Source organism: Triticum urartu, chromosome 5 (assembly GCF_003073215.2).
Source record: "Triticum urartu cultivar G1812 chromosome 5, Tu2.1, whole genome shotgun sequence".
In the NCBI taxonomy this organism is placed as follows: Eukaryota; Viridiplantae; Streptophyta; class Magnoliopsida; order Poales; family Poaceae; genus Triticum; species Triticum urartu.
This window is the reverse complement of record NC_053026.1, coordinates 167,543,967-167,563,784: the sequence shown is the minus strand read 5'-3', so window position 1 is coordinate 167,563,784 and position 19,818 is coordinate 167,543,967. Positions and strand designations below refer to the sequence as shown.

General features: G+C 46.8%; 2 protein-coding genes across 2 annotated transcripts; one reads left to right on the top strand and one right to left on the bottom strand.

Annotated features, from left to right (window-relative positions):
* Positions 1-1,139: 1,139 nt before the first annotated feature.
* LOC125508281 (heptahelical transmembrane protein 4-like) lies at positions 1,140-7,297 on the top strand. Its single transcript, XM_048672942.1, has 3 exons — positions 1,140-1,533; positions 1,627-1,927; positions 6,254-7,297. The coding sequence occupies exons 1-3, from the start codon at positions 1,316-1,318 to the stop codon at positions 6,902-6,904; spliced, it is 1,170 nt and encodes a 389-aa protein (XP_048528899.1). The 5' UTR covers positions 1,140-1,315; the 3' UTR covers positions 6,905-7,297.
* Positions 7,298-7,576: 279 nt separating this feature from the next.
* On the bottom strand, positions 7,577-14,083 carry LOC125555790 (vegetative cell wall protein gp1-like). Its single transcript, XM_048718635.1, has 2 exons — positions 13,365-14,083; positions 7,577-8,007 (listed from the first exon to the last, which is right to left on the bottom strand). Exons 1-2 carry the CDS (start codon positions 13,941-13,943, stop codon positions 7,846-7,848), a joined length of 741 nt encoding a protein of 246 aa, XP_048574592.1. The 5' UTR covers positions 13,944-14,083; the 3' UTR covers positions 7,577-7,845.
* Positions 14,084-19,818: the final 5,735 nt, after the last annotated feature.

Here is a 19,818-nt window from a genome sequence, read left to right as displayed (position 1 = left end):
TTGCCTCCTTTGCCACCAGTCTGCTTATGCTAATTTACATGTTTATACAGTCTTCCTGTCTAAGTTACACATGTACTTTAATATTCACTGTCCAAAAGCACCTAATATCTAGCAGCCACTTGGCTAATTTCATGTTTTCGACTTTTTGACTAAGCAATCTTTCAGTATTATGCTGCACTACTGTTATGAACAGTGCAGTTTCTTTTTATAGTTAGTTTCAGGTTGTCCTTTTTCTAAAACTTCTTTTTAACTGGGTTGTCCTTACTTGCATGTATAATGAAATATTAATGTTACCTGTGGCCAGCAGGAATTATCTAAATTTATCACAACTGCTATACAATCACTAGGGCGGACCATAACTAGCATTTACAGGGTTTGAATATGAGGCAGGCAATATCATCACTCCTGCTTCCTTTTAGCTGGTGTTGCTTTCTTAACTTCAAAGAAATAAAACATGCTACACATATTGGAACATCTTATAGCAAATATAACGCTTCTATGAACCTTTTTTTTTTGGACAATGACGCTAATACATGGTATTGTCACCCTTGTCCATTTTGAACCTATATATAAAGTTTGAACAAATGTGGCCACAAAGTTTTCTTTTCTCAAAGTTTTGTCATGTTCAGATATTCTTAGATATTTAAATTATTCTTTCATTAAAATGGACGAGGACCGCAATGCGTGCCATCATGTTCTGATACCACTGTATCAAACGGTTCTCACTGATAATACTACACTTTTAATTGGTGAGCCCGCCTCACTTAACAAAATTCCGCTTGTAAATGTCTGTGTGTCTAGCATTGCTCTGGTTCTCACCATAACTCTGTGATCCATTATATCACCATACACTTGCCCAGTGGACGGTTAAAAAAGCCCTTCCTGAATAATCCCTTGAGCCGTTTCCGATGAACGTATTTGTGGTAGTGCACTGGCCATCACCTCAGATGAATCCACAAGGACCACAACTAATATACCACGAGCCATAGGAATCTTCGCATCTACGTGGAGGGATCGACTTGGAATATTATTAGAATTAGTACATTAGCTCTGCGATCCCAATTGCTTGCACTTCTTGTTTGGCTCCGCAGAGCAACGTGGCACCAATCGCAAGAGGAGAGACCAGAGACTACCATATATAGAGGCAGAGTTGTCCACTCCGCGCGCACACCCAGAAACATATTTCCTCTCCACCGTTGCACAAGTAACCAACCAACATCGGCGTTCAGCGACCTCCATTGTCGCGTGGAGCTGGACAAGTCAAGCCTGTACCTAAAAGGGTTTTCCTCGTGCGGTACATCCAACAAGCGCAGGCATGGAGGAGAGACCAATGGCCTCTTCCACTTCCTGCAAAGGCTCTGACCACGACGACAAGAGCAAGGAGCACAAGTGCGAGCTGATCGGCTACGAGGCGCTGCCGGAGTGGCTCAAGGACAACGAGTACATCCACGGCTACTACCGGTGCGAGTGGCCGTTGAAGGAGACCATCCTCAGCATCTTCTCCATCCACAACGAGACCCTCAACGTCTGGTCGTAAGTCCCTTAACCGATTGCGAATGCGATATGCTCATCAATGGCGAGGCGATTCCCCTGAATCATCTCGACTCTGTTGCTCTACACGCGCAGGCATTTGGTAGGATTCCTGCTGTTCCTGTGCTTGACGATCCTCACGGCAATGGTGATCCCACGGGACTGCAGCATTAGCGGCGGCGGGAACACATTTGACGACGCGCCATCGACGAGGAGCTACTGGGGAGATCTGATGGCGATGGCCAACATGACAGGGGCGCTGAAGCATGAGGCAGCCGCCTGCCTCCTCCTGCCTCCAGCTGCCGCAGATTTGTCTGGAAACGAGGAGGAGATCCCGAACAGCTGTCCACCCAACACATCCTCCTCGCCCTCTCATCACCATGTTGCGCTGATCCAGGTACCACTATACTAATCACCACTGATTCCACCACTTACTCTGCTTGTTTATTTATTCAATTGATGGTTAAGTGCCATTGTCATGTGTTCATGTGCTCTGGTTAACTGGACCTGTCATGTTGAAGGTAGGTTGGTAGGTAGAAGTTCTAGTACTACTACTACTATTGGTTTTGAAGCTGGTTGGCAAGTTTTAATTTAATGGGGCGGTGGTGTGGCAGGGCACCAGCATTGCATTTATGCTTGGGAGTCCTTTTCCCTTGCTTTCATGAGCTGTGCTAGCTAGGGTTCTTGAGCTTGATGCATGCAGGACATGTTTGTTGGTTTACTTTTTCTTCAGAGTAGCAGTAGTAGGATACAGGAGGTACCCTTGATAGGTTGATTGCTTTTGGTGCATGGTCTATTCATGTTGTGCCAACCACAATGTTTCCCAAACCCAAAGGCACCTTTTATTATTATTAAGGTTCTTTCTTGCCAACAGATTGACTAGTGCCAGTGTGTCCCAACTGCTGGGTTTTGTCAATGTGTCTCACATTTTTTTTTAATAATACAAAAATAATATAGATTGAAAAAAGTCCGGAATCTTATTACTATACAGATATAGAGATCTCCCTCTTATTCAGGACAGTGTAAGCGCTTTTTAGGATCTGCGCTGGTCAAACTTTTACAAGTTTACTCATGAACAAGGAAATAATTATTAGCAAAATCACAACATTGATTTTACTATAATCATCTGTACAATATTCTTGTATAAAGTTTATTTATTTTTATGCAAGGGGACATATTTCCATAAAACTGATGGTCAAAATGAAATCTTTCTTTTGGCGGGGAAAAGGAAGATTTCATTACTCATGGCCATACGCAGCGAGTTCGTGACTAATTTTATTCTACAATAGACTAATATGAAACCTTTAACCCCGCAAAGAAAATCCTTTAAGATTGTGTCACCTTCGTGCGTAGAGGTAATGCAACGCTCTACTTTTCCATGAATGTGATGGACAACCACTTATTTGGTTCTGCAACCCCTGATTAGCTCATTTTGGTCAACCAATCGAATCACGTTAGCTGTATGTTGCAGTTCCACATGCATCGACAGAAGCAAGAATTGAATATATATATATTTCATGGAAAAGATTGACCTTTGCTTTGAGCTCTCTTCGCGCTCTCCCGTGCAGTTGTGCTAAAGGCAGCTTCAACGCGGACTTGTAAACCTCCTGTAGCCGTCCGTCCGGTCCACGAAAACCATCCAATGCGTCCTCGATCAGTGGAATGGTCCGAACGTGATTTCTCCCGCAATAGGGGAGGTTTCTGGGAGTCCGGCCCGATCTGGAGCCTGTTTCTGACTGCTCTGGCCCACCAAATACCCCTCACCCCTCCCGCGCGTTTTCGGTCAGCGCCGCCTCAGAGCGTCAGCGTCGGAATTCATGCCCGCCCAGAGCGGACGTGACTGCTCACTGGCGTCGGCGTTGAAGCGGTGTGCCGGCCGAGAGAGCGCCGCCCGCGCCGCTTCCCGATGCAGACGACGCGTTCAAACGACACGAAGGTCGCCCGTCCGTCCGTCTGCCGCCTGCATTGATGGCACACGGTTGCCTAGGCGTCTTCTTCGACGCCACTCGTCCATACATCTGCCACCCACCGGTGCCATATAGACCACTGCCCCGGTGCCCCGACCATAGCCACAATCATCCCTCTCCGCACCACTCCTCACCATGGATCCCTCCGCAACCAAAGCTCTCTGGGATGGGCTGACGTTGAAGCAGAAAAAGGCCATGGCCGCCATTGCTGCCGACTGGCAGGCCGGCAGGCAGCCAGAGGACATGCAAATGGAGGACGCCTCTGACGACGAGCCAACGCCACCCTCCTCTTCCTTTGTGGCACCCTCGCCGGTGCATTGCACCCTGACCATCGGTGAGGCCCGTGCCCATTATATGGACATGGTGCGGGAGGAGAAGTTTTGGGAGGCGCAGGCCGACGCCAATTACAACCACAACCTCCTCCAGGAGCATCTATAGGCGGAGGAGCACATCACCGCCGGCAGAGCGGTCGCGCCGGACACGTACCTGGCGGAGCAGGAGGCACTGCTCGAGTCCTACCACTCTGCCCGCTGGACACGGACCTGGCGGAGCAGGAGGCACTGTGCCGGACACGGACCTAGGACGGCTTTCATGTATTTATAATGAAATACATCGTGTTAATATGAAATCCATCATGTTTATATAAAATCGGGCCGTGTTTATATGAAATCCGCACTTGTTTGCACGAATTTCGTCCGGTTGGCTTGAGTTATTATGAGAATGTATGTGGGTATGGTTAGATGGCTACCTCCCGCATCCATGTCCGCAGAGTAGTCCCCCTGTCCACGGACAAATGCGGAAGGTTTTTTGCGGGTTGTCGTTGGAGATGCTCTAAGAGCCTATGGGCACTCGTAAGAGAGCTTTTGTGCATAAAATCTTTCATAGACATTGATAATTTGTAATCTCAGACACCATAGTTTACCACTGTTAAGAGTACACCAACTTTCAATTTGGTTGTAGTTCTTTTGGTTTTTTTATATGTTTGAATATATTGCCCTTTTCTCTTCATTAGTTTGGGATTTTGGATGAATTTGCTAGAACATTAATTTAATATGGTATCAAAGTCAAGAGGTTTATATGTTCAAGACCCTACCGACGTAATATAAATATTTTATTTTTGCTTCCTACATCGTTCTCACATCTAAAGATTAAAGGAGTCTAAATCTGTAGGTGAGGTGAAGTGTTGACATATATTTCTTGCCACTCTATCGGTTCTGATTTTTGGATAAACTATGTGGTGCTTGTGAATTCAATATATACACAATTTTTTTAAAATCAATATTCGACACAATATAAATTACTTGAACTTCAATTTTCAAGACCACGTGGATGTGTAAGACAATGGCATGTAGGACAGAAGTTCCATATCTCCCGGATCCATCTAGGGATCCATACATAACTAGTTGTAAAGATGGGTTTGCATAAGAGTTAAATGCAAGGATGGTCCTATTACTTCCCCCGAGTGTAAAGTGAGTTCTAGTCATATGTAAATGCACATCCCTGTGGCCAGGGATCTAGTATTGCCGATGTCGAAGCCAGAGAGCCGCAGGGACCACGAGGGAGGCTGCAGCGGCGGGGAGAGGTGGACCCTATTGCCATCACTTCCATGCTCCGTTGTCATCCCTAAAGCACCGCGACTTGATTGTGGTGAGTTCCTGGTCCCTTTGCCCTCCTCCCGCTTCCCCTCGTGGCATGTAGTACCTCCATGACTAGCACCACCAACCTCAATAGAGTGAATATAGGGCTCCGTGGCACCTCCTCCAGACATGGCATAACCTTAGCTCGCTAACCCTCGCGCGCTAAGCTCTCCTCTGCCGCTCACACTTTTCAAGTGCAGCGCCGCCGTCCTCGCCTTGTTGTGTCGTGCAAGCAACCAAGGCATATTTGTGGTCTCAACCTGACACGCGAACTGGTAGATGTGCCGCACCGTCATCCTCCCGGACACCACCACAAGTTACTTGCTGGACTATGATCATCGCGTCTTGTTGGACTATGATCATCGTGTCTTGCCGGACCCCTAATGCCTTTTGTTGCGTCCGATTTGCTCGAACAGGTAAGTAGAGGGGATGGACCACGAATAGGAGGGAATACGATCGTGAGGTGTTTTTGAAAAGATCCACATCCCGCATTTACGACTGGTGGGTCCTCTGTCAACGTGGTTGTGGTCAAAGCGCCCATTAGGCCAATCAATGTGGGTTACGGTTAACAGGGCCTTCCATGAAATTTTTACACAAGATTTTATACCGAGATATACATTTTCATATAATTGGGACTGACTTGACATTTTGAGGAAAGAATAACTCTTTGCATAACTAGGTGTCCCCTGGTTTGTGCCTGTCTTGGTTCACAATTCCCTGCACATTTGAACCGTAGTTCACCAATATTGTAAGCAGATATCAATATCAAGTAGAGTGTAGAATTTGATGCGGTATCATTCACAAACTTAAATATTTTTTTATCGAAAATTTAAATATAATTTCACTAATTACGCAACTGTCTCTTAATAAGTCACCTAAAATTGAGTTTTATTCGAGAGCACCAAAGAGAATTCGCAATTAATTCCAGAAGTGTGCTATTTAGGGAGTTTTTGGAGTCCCTCCACTCCAGAGCGGAGCCGACGGAGCTGCAGGCTAAATTAGCAGAGCTGCAAAATAGGTGCTCCGCCGGTGGATAACCCAACAGGCCCTTATATCCGACAAATTTTAAGCTTCAGTTTGTACTACGTCTTCCCCTGCTAAATCCCGCATGAACCGCAGGACGCGAGCGCGGCGCCACGGGCCGCGGACGCTGCCTCCGCCGATCCGATCACGCGGTGGCCGATGTTCGCGTACCTGTGCGGAGCCATGGTGTGCCTGCTTACGAGCAGCGCGTGCCACCTGGTGCTGTGCCACTCGGAGAGAATGGCGTACGTGACGCTCCGGCTGGACTACGCCGGCATCGCCGCCCTCATCGTCACCTCCTTCTACCCGGTCGTCTACTACTCCTTCCTCTGCCACCCGGGGCTCCAGCGGCTCTACATAGGCTTCATCACCGCCTTCGGCGCCGCGGCGGTCACGGTGTCGCTGGTGCCGGTGTTCCAGGCGCCCGAGTTCCGCCCGCTCCGCGCCGGGCTCTTCTCGTGCATGGGCGTGTCGGGGCTCATCCCCGTCGCGCACAAGCTCGTGCTGTACGGCGGCCGGCGGGAGGCCGCCGTGACGGCGTGCTACGAGGCGCTCATGGGCGCGCTCTACGGGCTCGGCGCCGCCGTCTACGCGGCGCGCGTGCCGGAGCGGTGGTTCCCCGGGCGGTTCGACCTCGTCGGGCACAGCCACCAGCTGTTCCATCTCTTCGTCATTGCCGGCGCGTACGCGCACTACCTCGGTGGCGTCGAGTACCTCAAGTGGAGGGACGCCGACAGGTGCTGGTGACCGGCGGCATGGCATGGCTACAGTTGTACAGCTACATCTCCGGCTGAAGGTGCTTCCATTAATCCAACTGAAGAAGATGGTGGGATCTGGCGTCCAGAAATTGTGCATTTTGTAGTGAAAGAGTGCTGAGGTATACATAAATAGGGGATTGTTTGATTGCTGAAATGGATGTGAGGCGTAATTTGTATGAAGAGATTAAGAGCGGCTAGCCCCGGACAAGGGACAATCTTGTGTATAATTGATTGGAACCTCTCCTTTATGGTCTCGAAAGAAAATGAGTGCAACTAATGCTGTAACAAACATATGTAGATAAACTTGGATTCAGTGATAATTATATTCGTCAACTGTGCCTTGAGGATCTTACTCATATCGCTCAGTTTGATGAAAATGTCAGGTTGTTTCACTTGCATGATTGCATCAACTTCGGCGGATTTCCTTCCATCTGTATTATTTTTTAGAAACAAAGACGCTTAAAGGTGTCCAGCTTTAAATTAGCATATCGTAAAGCTTACACACGGACAGAGTAACAAAGATTCACACAACAACGAAACTAATTTATGTCCATACTCATAGGCCCGCCCCAGCAAGTAGGCTCACCGAACAGCAAAATAAACTACTCCCTCAATAACTTAATATAAGACATTTTTTTCTTGAAAGAAAGGGGGTCCCCCCCTGCCCCATTTTATAGAATGAAGCAGACATCAACCAGTAACAAGTTTTACACTGATAAGGAATCGACTACCACAAAGCAGCTAAAACGACGATAGAAGCCTACAGCCAACAGAGCAGTTTATGGCTAGGACACATACGCTGTCCAACATTGAATTATTACGGAGCCCCAACAGGAAACAGGAAAAACGAAGGAAAATGGGTCCAAATCAGAATCTTCAGGGATGATCCACCATCTCCATCGCCCTGTTTTCAGTTGGACTCCCCCAGCCTCACCTCCATGCGATCCGGAGGAGTTCCCCACGCCGTTTGTCCAACAGGAGTATGCACCGTTGTAGAAGAGTTGCTTGCCCATCGTCGCAGAGAACTTTCCACTGGTGTAAATAGCAGCTTAGTTTTGCAAGAATGCATTTCACACTTCTCCATTTGCATCCCTGAAAGCAAAACTCATTTCTTAGTCTCCACAGGCTCCACAAGGTAACAATTGTCACTAGATTCAAAACTGCATTTCCCTTATGCATATGCTAGAAGGACACAATTTTTTCAAAGCAAGATATTCTGTCAATATCAAAAGTTTCAGCAACAAAGTTCTAAACTTGTTGGGCCATCACACGGTCAAACAACAGTTGTTAAACAGTTTCAAACTCAGAACAAAATAAGCAGGAAGGATCTTCAACTTCCCTCGTTTTCGCAAGATTATCTCTAGTAAGTATCTTATTGTGAACGCATAGCCACAAGAAGATATGAATATTCTGTGGACATAAGATTTCCTCATTTTAGTACTAATACCAGAAACTACTCCACCAAAGTTGATTTGTTTATAAAAGGATTTAACTGAGAAGATCCCACTGGGTTCTAAGCCCCAAATCGGGGTGTCTACTTCATCCAAAGGAGGATGCTGTTTGATCACACAGACAAGTTGATCCCAGCGGTTCATACCAAGGTGGTCAACACATCTTCTAAATGTTAGTTTTAAATCATTTTCATCCCAAACTTGGGCTACAGTATTGTCAGTTTCGTTACAAATACTAAATAAGTCCCAAAATTGTAACTTAAGGGAACAATCCCCCACCCACACATCATGCCAAAAACTAATGGATTTTCCATCCCCCAGCTTCCATCTATAAAAGGTTTTTGCAGCTGCCATTGCCCAAGTTATGCTCTTCCAAAAGGTAGAGCCCCCTTCACTTTTGGCCCAGAGGAGATTTGGAGAATTAACTCTATATTTATACAGGAGAAGTTTAGACCAATCTGAATCAGGGTTATTAAAGAATCTTTTACCCCAAGAAGCTAACAAGGCCATATTATATTCTTTAATATTGGGCACCCCAAACCTCCAAATTCCTTCTTCCTAGTGATTAAGCCCCAATTAGCCAGGTGGTACTTGTGTTGGTCTCCTAGATTCCCCCAAAAGAAATGAGCCATTTGGAAGTTAATGGCATTAATTGCCCACTTAGGAAACTTGATTACAAACATCAAGTAAGCAGGAATGCTAATCACACAAGCACACAGTAAAATAATTTTCCCTTTATAAGTGAGATATCTCCCCAGCCGGCCAGAAATGCCCTTAATGATTCTATCAATGATAGGCTGGAGATCTTCTCTTTTCAATTTATCATAGTGTAGAGGCACTCCCAAATATAAGACGTTTTTGCCACTATCACAGTGTCAAAAAGTATCTTATATTAAGCTCGTGATGCGATTGATGCGTTGAAGTCTTGAAACGCTAGTCCCGGGTCTTGAACGTCCTGTCACCTCCCCAACAGACTCCATTGCTGTAGAAAAATTGTGCATTTGAAGATACAATCAGCTGGATGCGAGGGGAAGACACCTTCGATGTTTGTTTTATTGTGGATATGCTAAAGAGACGAAAGAAGAGCCCCAACACAGGACCAGATAATTCTCATAGCACTGCCCTACAGAGAAGCGAGGCAAGCTAGGAGATCGACACACGACTTGGGATTCCAAGCTACCTCAACAGCCTCCCCAACTATGCTCCAAGCAAAAATAGTAAGGTCACAACAAAAGAAAGTGTGGTTCGCATCCTCCGGGGAACCATAAACAAAGTAGTCGCCATCGGTGGTACCATTGCGCTTAGCTACATTAGTTGAAGTAGGAAGACGACTATGTCACGCCCAATATGCGACTCTATCCTAAAGGAACTCGAAGGTCCCACCAAGGATAGAGCCGCACATTGACACGCTTTTGCAAGGTGGATATCATTACATCGTACCGTTACATAATAGTTGGGGATACATACAAAGGGCATACAAATGCCACAAGAATACATCAAACATCATACATGAGAACAACATCCGACTACGGATGAAACACAAACAAAAGCTTAAACGACATCCACCCTGCTAGCCCAGGCTACCGACCAGGAACCTATCCCCTGAACGAAGGAGAAGCAAAAGAAGAACTCCAAAACAAGTAAACGTCGTTCTCGCGTCATGATCATCACATTACCTATACCTGCAACTGTTGGTGTAGTAATCTGTGAGCCACGAGGACTCAGCAATCCCAGTACCATGGGTATCAAGACTAGCAAAGCTTAATGGGTATGGAAAGGATAAGTAGTGAGGTTGCAGCAGTGGCTAAGCAATGTATAGTGGTTAACTTACGAGTACAAGAGTAAGATGAGAAACAATGCAAACGGTCGCAAATTAGTAATGATCAATAAGTGATCCCGAACTACTTACGTTCAAACATAACCCAACCGTGTTCTCCTCTCGAACTGCCCTGAAAAGAGACAGTCACGGTTACGCACGCGGTTGGTGTATTTTAATTGAGTTTACTTCAAGTCCACTACAACCGGATATTAACAAATTCCCATGTGCCACATAACCGCGGGCACAACTCTCGAAAGTTTAAACCCTACAGGGGTGTCCCAACTTAGCCCATGACAAGCTCACGATCCGCGGAGACAATGCTCCATTGCGGGACCCTCTGATCAAACTCGGAATCTCGGAGCACAAGACATTTCGACAATGGTAAAACAAAACCAGCAAGACCTCCCAATGCACTGACCTAGACTGATAGGAGTTGCACGTATCTCGTTCTCAGGGTACATCGGATGGGCAAGACGTCGGGTTGCCTGAGACCCTGGTTGCCCAGGGGGCGCCGAACATAGCCCGGTTTGGACCAACACTCATGAGGAGCATTGGCCCGGGGGTTGATTAAGAGTCCTCGGGTGCTAGCCCGTCCCTATGCAAGTTTTAGTTGTTATTAGGCAAATGGTAAAACCAATGTTGGGCCTTGCTGGAAGAGTTTTATTCAAAGCAAACTGTCAAGAGGTGCCCATAAACCCTCATTGTGTTAGGGATGCAAAATCAAGGAACATAACACCGGTATGACGGAAACTAGGGCGGCAAGAGTGGAACAAAACACCAGGCAAAAGGCCAAGCCTTCCACCCTTTACCAAGTATATAGATGCATTAATTAAATAAGAGATATTGTGATATCCCATGATATCCATGATATCCATGTCCCAACATGGAACAACCTACAACTAGCAACGCTATAAGAGGGGTTGAGCAAAGCGGTAACATAGCCAAACAACAGTTTGCTAGGATGGTGGAAAATGTTAGAGGTTATCATGGCAATTTGGGAGGCTTGATAAACAAGTGGTAGGTAGCGCGACATAGCGATAGCATTGAGACAACTAGCATAGCAAAGATAGTACTGAGATTCAAGGTGACGGCCATCTTTCCTGAAATCCCACTAGGAAGAAGAACGAGTCCATGAAGAAGACGATCCCACGTAGTCGAGCGAATCCTCACAATCGCAAGGAAACAGGAACTATCGATAAGGAGCACAACTAGAAAGAAGCAAACAACATGGTAAACACGCAACACATAAACATGACATGATGCTCATCCAAGTATGATGCATGACAATCCTACATGATTCTACTCATGGCAAGAGAGGATGCATACAAGAACATCACATCAAAGCAAGTTTAAATGAGGTCGAATCAACATATAACAATTTCGGTAAGTCCCCATATGCAAATTTCGAAATTGGTACTGATCTGAACAAAACATTATGTTAAAGTTGTTAAACATCAATTTGAAGTGCACCATGATGATCTACACGTCTTTCTAGTCAAGTTACATATAAAGTTCGTTTAATTGGGAGTTACGGCCTAGAAGATATGAACAAAACAAGTTAAACATGGCATTGATGCAAATGCAAGCAAAACAATATCACAAACACTCCAAAACAAGGATGCAACAAGGTAACATGAAACTACATGCAAAACGAAGCAAGTTTCATATAAAGCATGCTCGAAACGGAGCAACAGTTCAACACATACACTCAAAACAAATTATAACAACAATTTGCCCAAAACAGCAATTAGACACTTTGCAATCAAGGAAACAATATGCTACAGGAAACGTATGAGCACAAACTTGATATGCACTCAAAGTACAGATTGCATGCTTCAAATAACATCAAGGTTCAGGTTCATAGGCATCAGGATTAAACCAACATGATCAATGCAAAAGGCAACTTCATAACACAGATTATGACTTAGTGAGAAACAGGGCATACAAGTGAGCAGAAATAACATGTTGACATGTTGGAGGCATGAAACAAACATGATACAGTGCAATAACATGACAAGCAAAAGCATGGCATTAAAGTACAGGTTAAACATGGCAAAACATGATTACTAAGCATCTCCATGTAACCACTAGATCAACAACATTCATCAAGACAAGATTGCAAGTTAAAACAGATTCTCAAACTTTGTGAAAAACTGAGTAAGGCTGAAAACAGATTCATGATGCATACTTTGAGACAACAAAAGTATATGCTACAGGAACAACTCATGGCATCAAAGGGCATGTCAAGCATGTACATGTAGATCACTACAAAACATGATCACCGAGCTACTACTAGAAACCACTAGGACATGCTCAAAACATCATGGCAAGAATGCAAATGATAACAGGTTCACAGACTTAGTGGAATTAAGTGAACATGGCTGAAACAATGACAAGTAGACATGTTTGCAAGCTTGGTTAACCCAATATAAAGCATATCATGGCATGTGAATGTAACCAACAGCAAGAAGGCATATTTGTGAAACTACTCATGTCAATAACATGGTAATAGGATGTATAGATCACTAGCTATTCACATGGCAAGAATGAACTTACTATTAACAGACAGACAACAACATTATTTAGCAACTTTAGAGCATGGTAATGATAAGCGACAACAGGACATAATTTCAAACAAGGGCATGTATGGATAGAGCATAACAAGATCTACCAACCATCCTTACTGAGAATCTCCAGATTATGCATGGATTCACTTGTAGCATCAAATTAACATGGCAACGTAATGTAGCAGATTCATACTTAGCAGAAAACACCAAGTCACTGAAATCAGCAACAATAAGTACCCTACTTTGTGTGCTTGTGCTAGTCACCACAGGGCACATAAAAATGCATGGATTACACCACTGTAAAGACGACATGAATAGGCTTCTAAAACATGTTGACATGATGCCCAAAGGATAGACACACAAAATGCTATGAAAAAGACAAATCAACAAGTTATGATAACTTCCAGCAGATTATGACATTTAGCACTCTTGGAACAATGATTAAGGCATCAATATCAATAGTAACATGCACACAAGTGACACTAGCATGTAGAGCATTCAGAGATGAACAATTTGACATTATCTTACATGCAAAAAATGCCACATGCGTAAAGATACAGCAGGTCAAACATGCACACATGATGTTATAAATCAGGGACTTAGTCGTTTCACCTCGCAGAAAACTGGGACGGAGTTGTACAGGGACAAGCGGGTCTGGGCCACGGGTGTTTGGTCCAAGGTTTCAGGGTCGATCCGGGACGGGGCCGTCCCGGCGGCGGCAGAGAAGGTCGGCGGCGAGCTCTTCGGCGAGGATGGGGCCGGCGGCGAGCTCGTGGGGCCCGGGGATGGGCGGATCTGGTCCGGCCTGGCCGGATCCGAGGCGGGGGCGAGGTGAGGTGCTCCGACGGGGCAGATGCCGGCGAGGACGAGGCGGCGGAGGCGGGAATCTTGCCGGAGTGGAGGCGCCGGGTGGCGAGGTGGAGGCCGACGGGGAGGTCGGGTGACGGCGGCGCGGAGCTGGCGGCGGGGCGGAGGTGTGGGGCGAAGCCGGCGAGCGAGTGCGGTGGCGGGGAAGCGGAGGCGAGCGGGCGGTAGCGCGGAGCTAGCGGTGGCGGGGTCCGGCGACGCGAGGCAGTGGCGCGGAGTGGGAGGCAAGGAGCGGCTCGACACGATCGCGGCCTGGGGTGGGCCGGCTGCGAGCCGGGAGGGCCGCGGCAGCAGGGAGGCGCGGGTGAGGTGGCGAGGCCACATGGTCACGCGAGATTGGAGGGAAGCGGTTGCGGGTGGCAGTGCGGCCAATCCGGGCACGCCAAGTGGTGACGGCGAGGTGGCCAGTGCGGATTTGGAGGTGGGGGCGATGACTGCGAGGAGAGAGGAGGTGGAAGGTGGCTGGCGGCACGAAAAATGAGGAAAGGGTTAGGGTTTCCATATTTGGAGGGCTAGGCGGTGTTTAAATAGGCAGGGGGTCTAGGTTAGGGGATTTAGTATGTTTTCGGACCATTTGATCTTGATCGAACGGTGCAAAATGGAGGGGTGGTGTAGGTGGGATACATGGGCTGTGTAGGGGGCCTTGGGCTGAGAAGAGAGAAGAGAAGGCAGCCTGGCAACAGTTTTCAGAGACCGAAAACGCCCGACGTTTGACTGGCTATAATGCTGCTATATGTTTAACGGTTGGGCTATCAAACGGACTCCGAATGCGATGAAATCTAGTAGGCGGTCTACCGACAGCATAACAACACCGCATGCCAACTTTCATTCCATTTCGAGAACATTTTTATGCCACTTATAAAATAATATTTCGAAGGTGCCGCGGGCGCGTGCGAGTGTGAATGGACTCGGAACGGACAACGGAGAGAACTGGGAGACCCGAACAGATGCAAGTTTTGAAAACATGAGGATGTAATGCACATGATGACATGGCAAAGAGTAACACGCAAGCGAATGACGTGGCAATGATGGCGAATAACTGGAAGACACCTGGAGCATCGGTCTCGGGGCGTTACAGACTACGAAATATTTGCCACAAAAAGATTTTAATCTTAAGAGAAATTTTAGCTTTCCAGAGGCCTCTAGCTATGTGAAAACCATTACCCTTGGTTAACCTAGCGTACATAAATTTAACTGGAAATTTGCCCAACAAGGAAAGGTGTCATGACACCTTGTCCTGCCCTGCAAAAAGGTTCACATTGGCTACCTTAGCACACAAGGCGGTCCAGCCAGTACTCTTAGTGGGAGAGAGTTGGCTACAAAACGCAATTAAAGAAGGAGAGGAGTGCAAGGCCTCGACAACACTAATATCAGGATTGACAACAACCTCAAAAATCCCTTGGAACTCCATCCAGAGGGGCTGCAACTCTACCCACGAATCAAACTAGAAGCAAATGGACCGCTCATTGATCGCCTCAAACCTTGCTCCCAAGGCGAAGTTTGGTCTGACCGCCTATATCCCATTCCAGAAGGGTGACTCGTGATAGTTAGACTCGAAGAAAGAGCCATTTGGAAAATATTTAACATTCAACAGATCTTCCCACAACCTGGACTCTTTTTGGGAGAGCTTCCGGATCCACTTAACTAGGATAGCAATGTTCATTAGTTTCGAATTGATCACTCTTAACAAAGTGGTACTCATGCTTGGATCCAGCCCCTTTCCAAAAGAGCCAACACCACGAGGTATCTGACCTAGCATGAACCCCGTCAGCTAGGAGAAACAAACCCATGATAAACATGGACGACGAGGTCATACTAGAATTAGTAAGAATTAGCCTCGCACCCGAGGACATAAACTAAAGGAAATATTCCCTAGAGGCAATAATAAAGTTGTTATTTATATTTCCTTATGTCATGATAAATGTTTATTATTCATGCTAGAATTGTATTAACCGGAAACTTAATACATGTGTGAATACATAGACAAACAGAATGTCACTATTATGCCTCTACTTGACTAGCCCGTTAATCAAAGATGATTAAGTTTCCTAGCCATAGACATGAGTTGTCATTTGATGAACGGGATCACATCATTAGAGAATGATGTGATTGACATGACCCATCCGTTAGCTTAGCACTTTGATCGTTTAGTTTATTGCTATTGCTATCTCCATAACTTATACATGTTCCTATGACTGTGAGATTATGCAACTCCCAAATACCGGAGGAACACTTAGTGTGCTATCAAACATCACAACGTAACTGGGTGATTATAAAGATGCTCTACAAGTGTCTCCAATGGTGTTTGTTGAGTTGGCATAGATCGAGATTAGGATTTGTCACTCCGTGTATCGGAGAGGTATTTCTGGGCCCTCTCGGTAATGCACATCACTATGAGCCTTGCAAGCAATGTGACTAATGATTTAGTCACGGGATGATGCATTACGGAACGAGTAAAGAGACTTGTCGGTGACGAGATTGAACTAGGTATGATGATACGGACGATCGAATCTCTGGCAAGTAACATACCGATGACAAAGGGAACAACATATGTTGTTATGCGGTTTGACCGATAAAGATCTTCGTAGAATATGTAGGAACCAATATGAGCATCCAGGTTCCGCTATTGGTTATTGACCGGAGATAAGTCTCGGTCATGTCTACATAGTTCTCGAACCCGTAGGGTCCGCACGCTTAACGTTCGATGATGATATGTATTGTGAGTGATGTGATTTGATGTACCGAAGGTTGTTCGGAGTCCCGGATGTGATCACGGACATGACGAGGAGTCTCGAAATGGTCGAGACATGAAGATCGATATATTGGAAGGTTATGTTTGGACACGAGAAAGGTTTCAGATAGGTTCACGCATTTTCCGGAGTACCGGGGGGTTATCGGAACCCCCCGAGGGGTTAATGGGTCTTCATGGGCTTTAGTGGAAGAGAGGAGGAGGCGACCAAGAGGAGGGGCGCGCCCCCAAGCCCAATCCGAATTGGGGAGGGGGGCCGGCCCCCCTTTCCTTCTTCCCCTCTTCCCTTTCCTTCCCATCCTAGTTGGACTAGGAAAGGGGGGAACCTACTCCTAGGAGGAGTAGGATTCCCCCCCTTGGGGCGCGCCCTATGAGGACGGCCGCCCCCCTCCTCCACTCCTTTATATACGGAGGAGGGGGCACCCCATAGACACACAAGTTGAATTCTTAGCCGTGTGTGGTGCCCCCTCAGTCATATTGTCGTAGTGCTTAGGCGAAGCCCTGCATCGGTAACTTCATCATCACCGTCAACACGTCATCGTGCTGACGAAACTCTCCCTCGGCCTCAGCTGGATCTAGAGTTCGAGGGAGGTCACCGAGCTAAACGTGTGCAGATCATGGAGGTGTCGTGCATTCGGTACTTGATCGGTTGGATCGCGAAGATGTTCGACTACATCAACCGTGTTACTTAATGCTTCTGCTTTCGGTCTACGAGGGTACGTGGACACACTCTCCCCGCTCGTTGCTATGCTTCTCCTAGATAGATCTTGCATGATCGTAGGCAAAATTTTGAAATAATACGTTCCCCAATAGTGGCATCCGAGCCAGGTCTATGCGTAGATGTTACTTGCACGAGTAGAACACAAAGGAGTTGTGGGCGTGGTTATATACATATTGCTTGCCGTCACTAGTTGTTTCTTGTCGACAGTATTGTTGGATGAAGCGGCCCGAACCAACATTACATGACCGCGTTCATGAGACTGGTTCTACCGACATGCTTTGCACACAGGTGGCTAGCGGGTGTCAGTTTCTCCAACTTTAGTTGAATCGAATTCAATGAACAGGGTTCTTTCTGAAGATCAAAAAGCAATCACTATACCACGTTGTGGTTTTGATGCGTAGGTAAGAACAGTTCTTGCTAGAAGCCCGTAGCATCCACGTAAAACTTGCAACAACAAAGTAGAGGACGTCTAACTTGTTTTTGCAGGGCTTGCTGTGATGTGATATGGTCAAGACGTGATGATATATAAATTGTTGTATGCGGTGATCATGTTTTGTAGAAGTTATCGGCAACTGGCAGGAGCCTTATGGCTGTCGCTTTATTGTACGAAATGCAATCGCCATGTAATTGCTTTACTTTATCACTAAGCGGTAGCGATAGTCGTAGAAGCAATAGTTGGCGAGACGACAACGCTGCTTCGATGGAGATCAATGTGTCAAGCCGGTGACGATGGTGATCATGACGGTGCTTTGGAGATGGAGATCAAAGACACAAGATGATGATGGCCATATCATATCACTTATTTGATTGCATGTGATGTTTATCCTTTATGGATCTTATTTTGCTTAGTACGATGGTAGCATTATAAGATGATCTCTCACTAAATTTCAAGGTACAAGTGGTCTCCCTGAGTATGCACCGTTGCTACAGTTTGTCATGCCGAGACACCACATGATGATCGGGTGAGATAAGCTCTACGTTCACATACAATGGGTGCAAGCTAGTTTTGCACATGCAGAATACTTGGGTTAAACTTGATGAGCCTACTGTCGGTGTCAAAACCGGCGGATCTCGGGTAGGGGGTCCCGAACTGTGCGTCTAGGCGGGATGGTAACAGGAGGCAAGGGACACAAAGTTTTACCCAGGTTCGGGCCCTCTTGATGGAGGTAAAACCCTACGTCCTGCTTGATTAATATTGAAGATATGGGTGTTACAAGAGTAGATCTACCACGAGATCAGAGAGGCTAAACCCTAGAAGCTAGCCTACGATATGATTGTATGTTGTGATTGTTGTCCTATAGACTAAAACCCTCTGGTTTATATAGACACCGGAGAGGGTTAGGGTTACACAAGGTCAGTTACAAAGGAGGAGATATCCATATACGTATTGCCTAGCTTGCCTTCCACGCCAAGTAGAGTCCCATCCGGACACGAGACGAAGTCTTCAATCTTGTATCTTTATAGTCTAACAGTCCGGCTAATGGAGATAGTCTGGCTGTCCGGAGACCCCCTAATCCAGGACTCCCATAGTAGCCCCTGAACCAGGCTTCAATGACGATGAGTCCGGCGCGCAGTTTTCTTCGGCATTGCAAGGCGGGTTCCTTCTCCGAATACATTACAGAAGAAGTTGAATACGAGGATAGTGTCCGACCCTGCAAAATAAGTCCCACATTTCACCGTAGAGAGAATAATGTTTTTTCGTAGATCTAATTTGCTGGCTTGCTTTGACAGCATGACGTTATGTCATGGCCCGGTGATTATTCGAACCGTTTCTTTTAACCAGCCCCGCACATAACGCGAGGCAGTTTTTCGACACGTCTTGTCAAAGCAGAGATCGTGTCCCCTTATTACGGGATTCTCATCAATACGGGCGTGGGCAACCCAACCGTGCCATCAATCGCGGCGCTTGGGGGATACGTGAGTTTTACTAGGCAAGTGGGGACGTTTAATTTTGTCCGCCCATATAAAGGGATAAGGATTCACCTTTCTATCCACGCCTTCTTCCTCCTCTGCTCATCCTCTCCTGCATACTCGAGCTCTAGCGCCCAAGTCCTCACTTCCATCTCAACCTTCTCCAACCATGTCCGGAGCGGGAGGCAAGTGGATGGTCTCCTCCATCACGGAGGGAGACATCAAGAAACTAAGGAGAGCCGGATACCTACACGACGACATCGCGCACCGGCTCCCAGATGAGGGACGGCTCATCCCCACCCCCGAGCCCCATGAGAGGGTGGTATTCCTCACCCATTTCCTCCGCGGACTAGGATTCCCTCTCCATCCCTTCATTCGGGGGCTCATGTTTTATTACGGCCTGGATTTCCATGATCTAGCCCCAAACTTCATCCTCAACATCTGGGTGTTTATCGTCGTGTGCGAGGCCTTCCTCCGCATCAAGCCCCACTTCGGCTTATGGCTGAAGACCTTCAATGTCAAGCCGAAGGTAGTGAGCAGCCACCAGGTGGAGTGCGGAGGCGCCATGGTGGGCAAGATGCCCAACATCACATGGCTCGAGGGCACCTTCGTGGACACCATAAAGGGGTGGCAATCGGGGTGGTTCTATATCACCGAGCCGCGCGACCCTGCATGGGTAGCGGCCCCCGAGTTCCGATTTGGCATCCCCATGCGGCTCACCTCCTAGAAAGAGAAGGGCCTGTCCTGGGGTAATTCAAAAGAGCTGACCGGACTCTAGTCATGTATTCAGAACATGGTGGATAAGAAGCTCAAGCTTG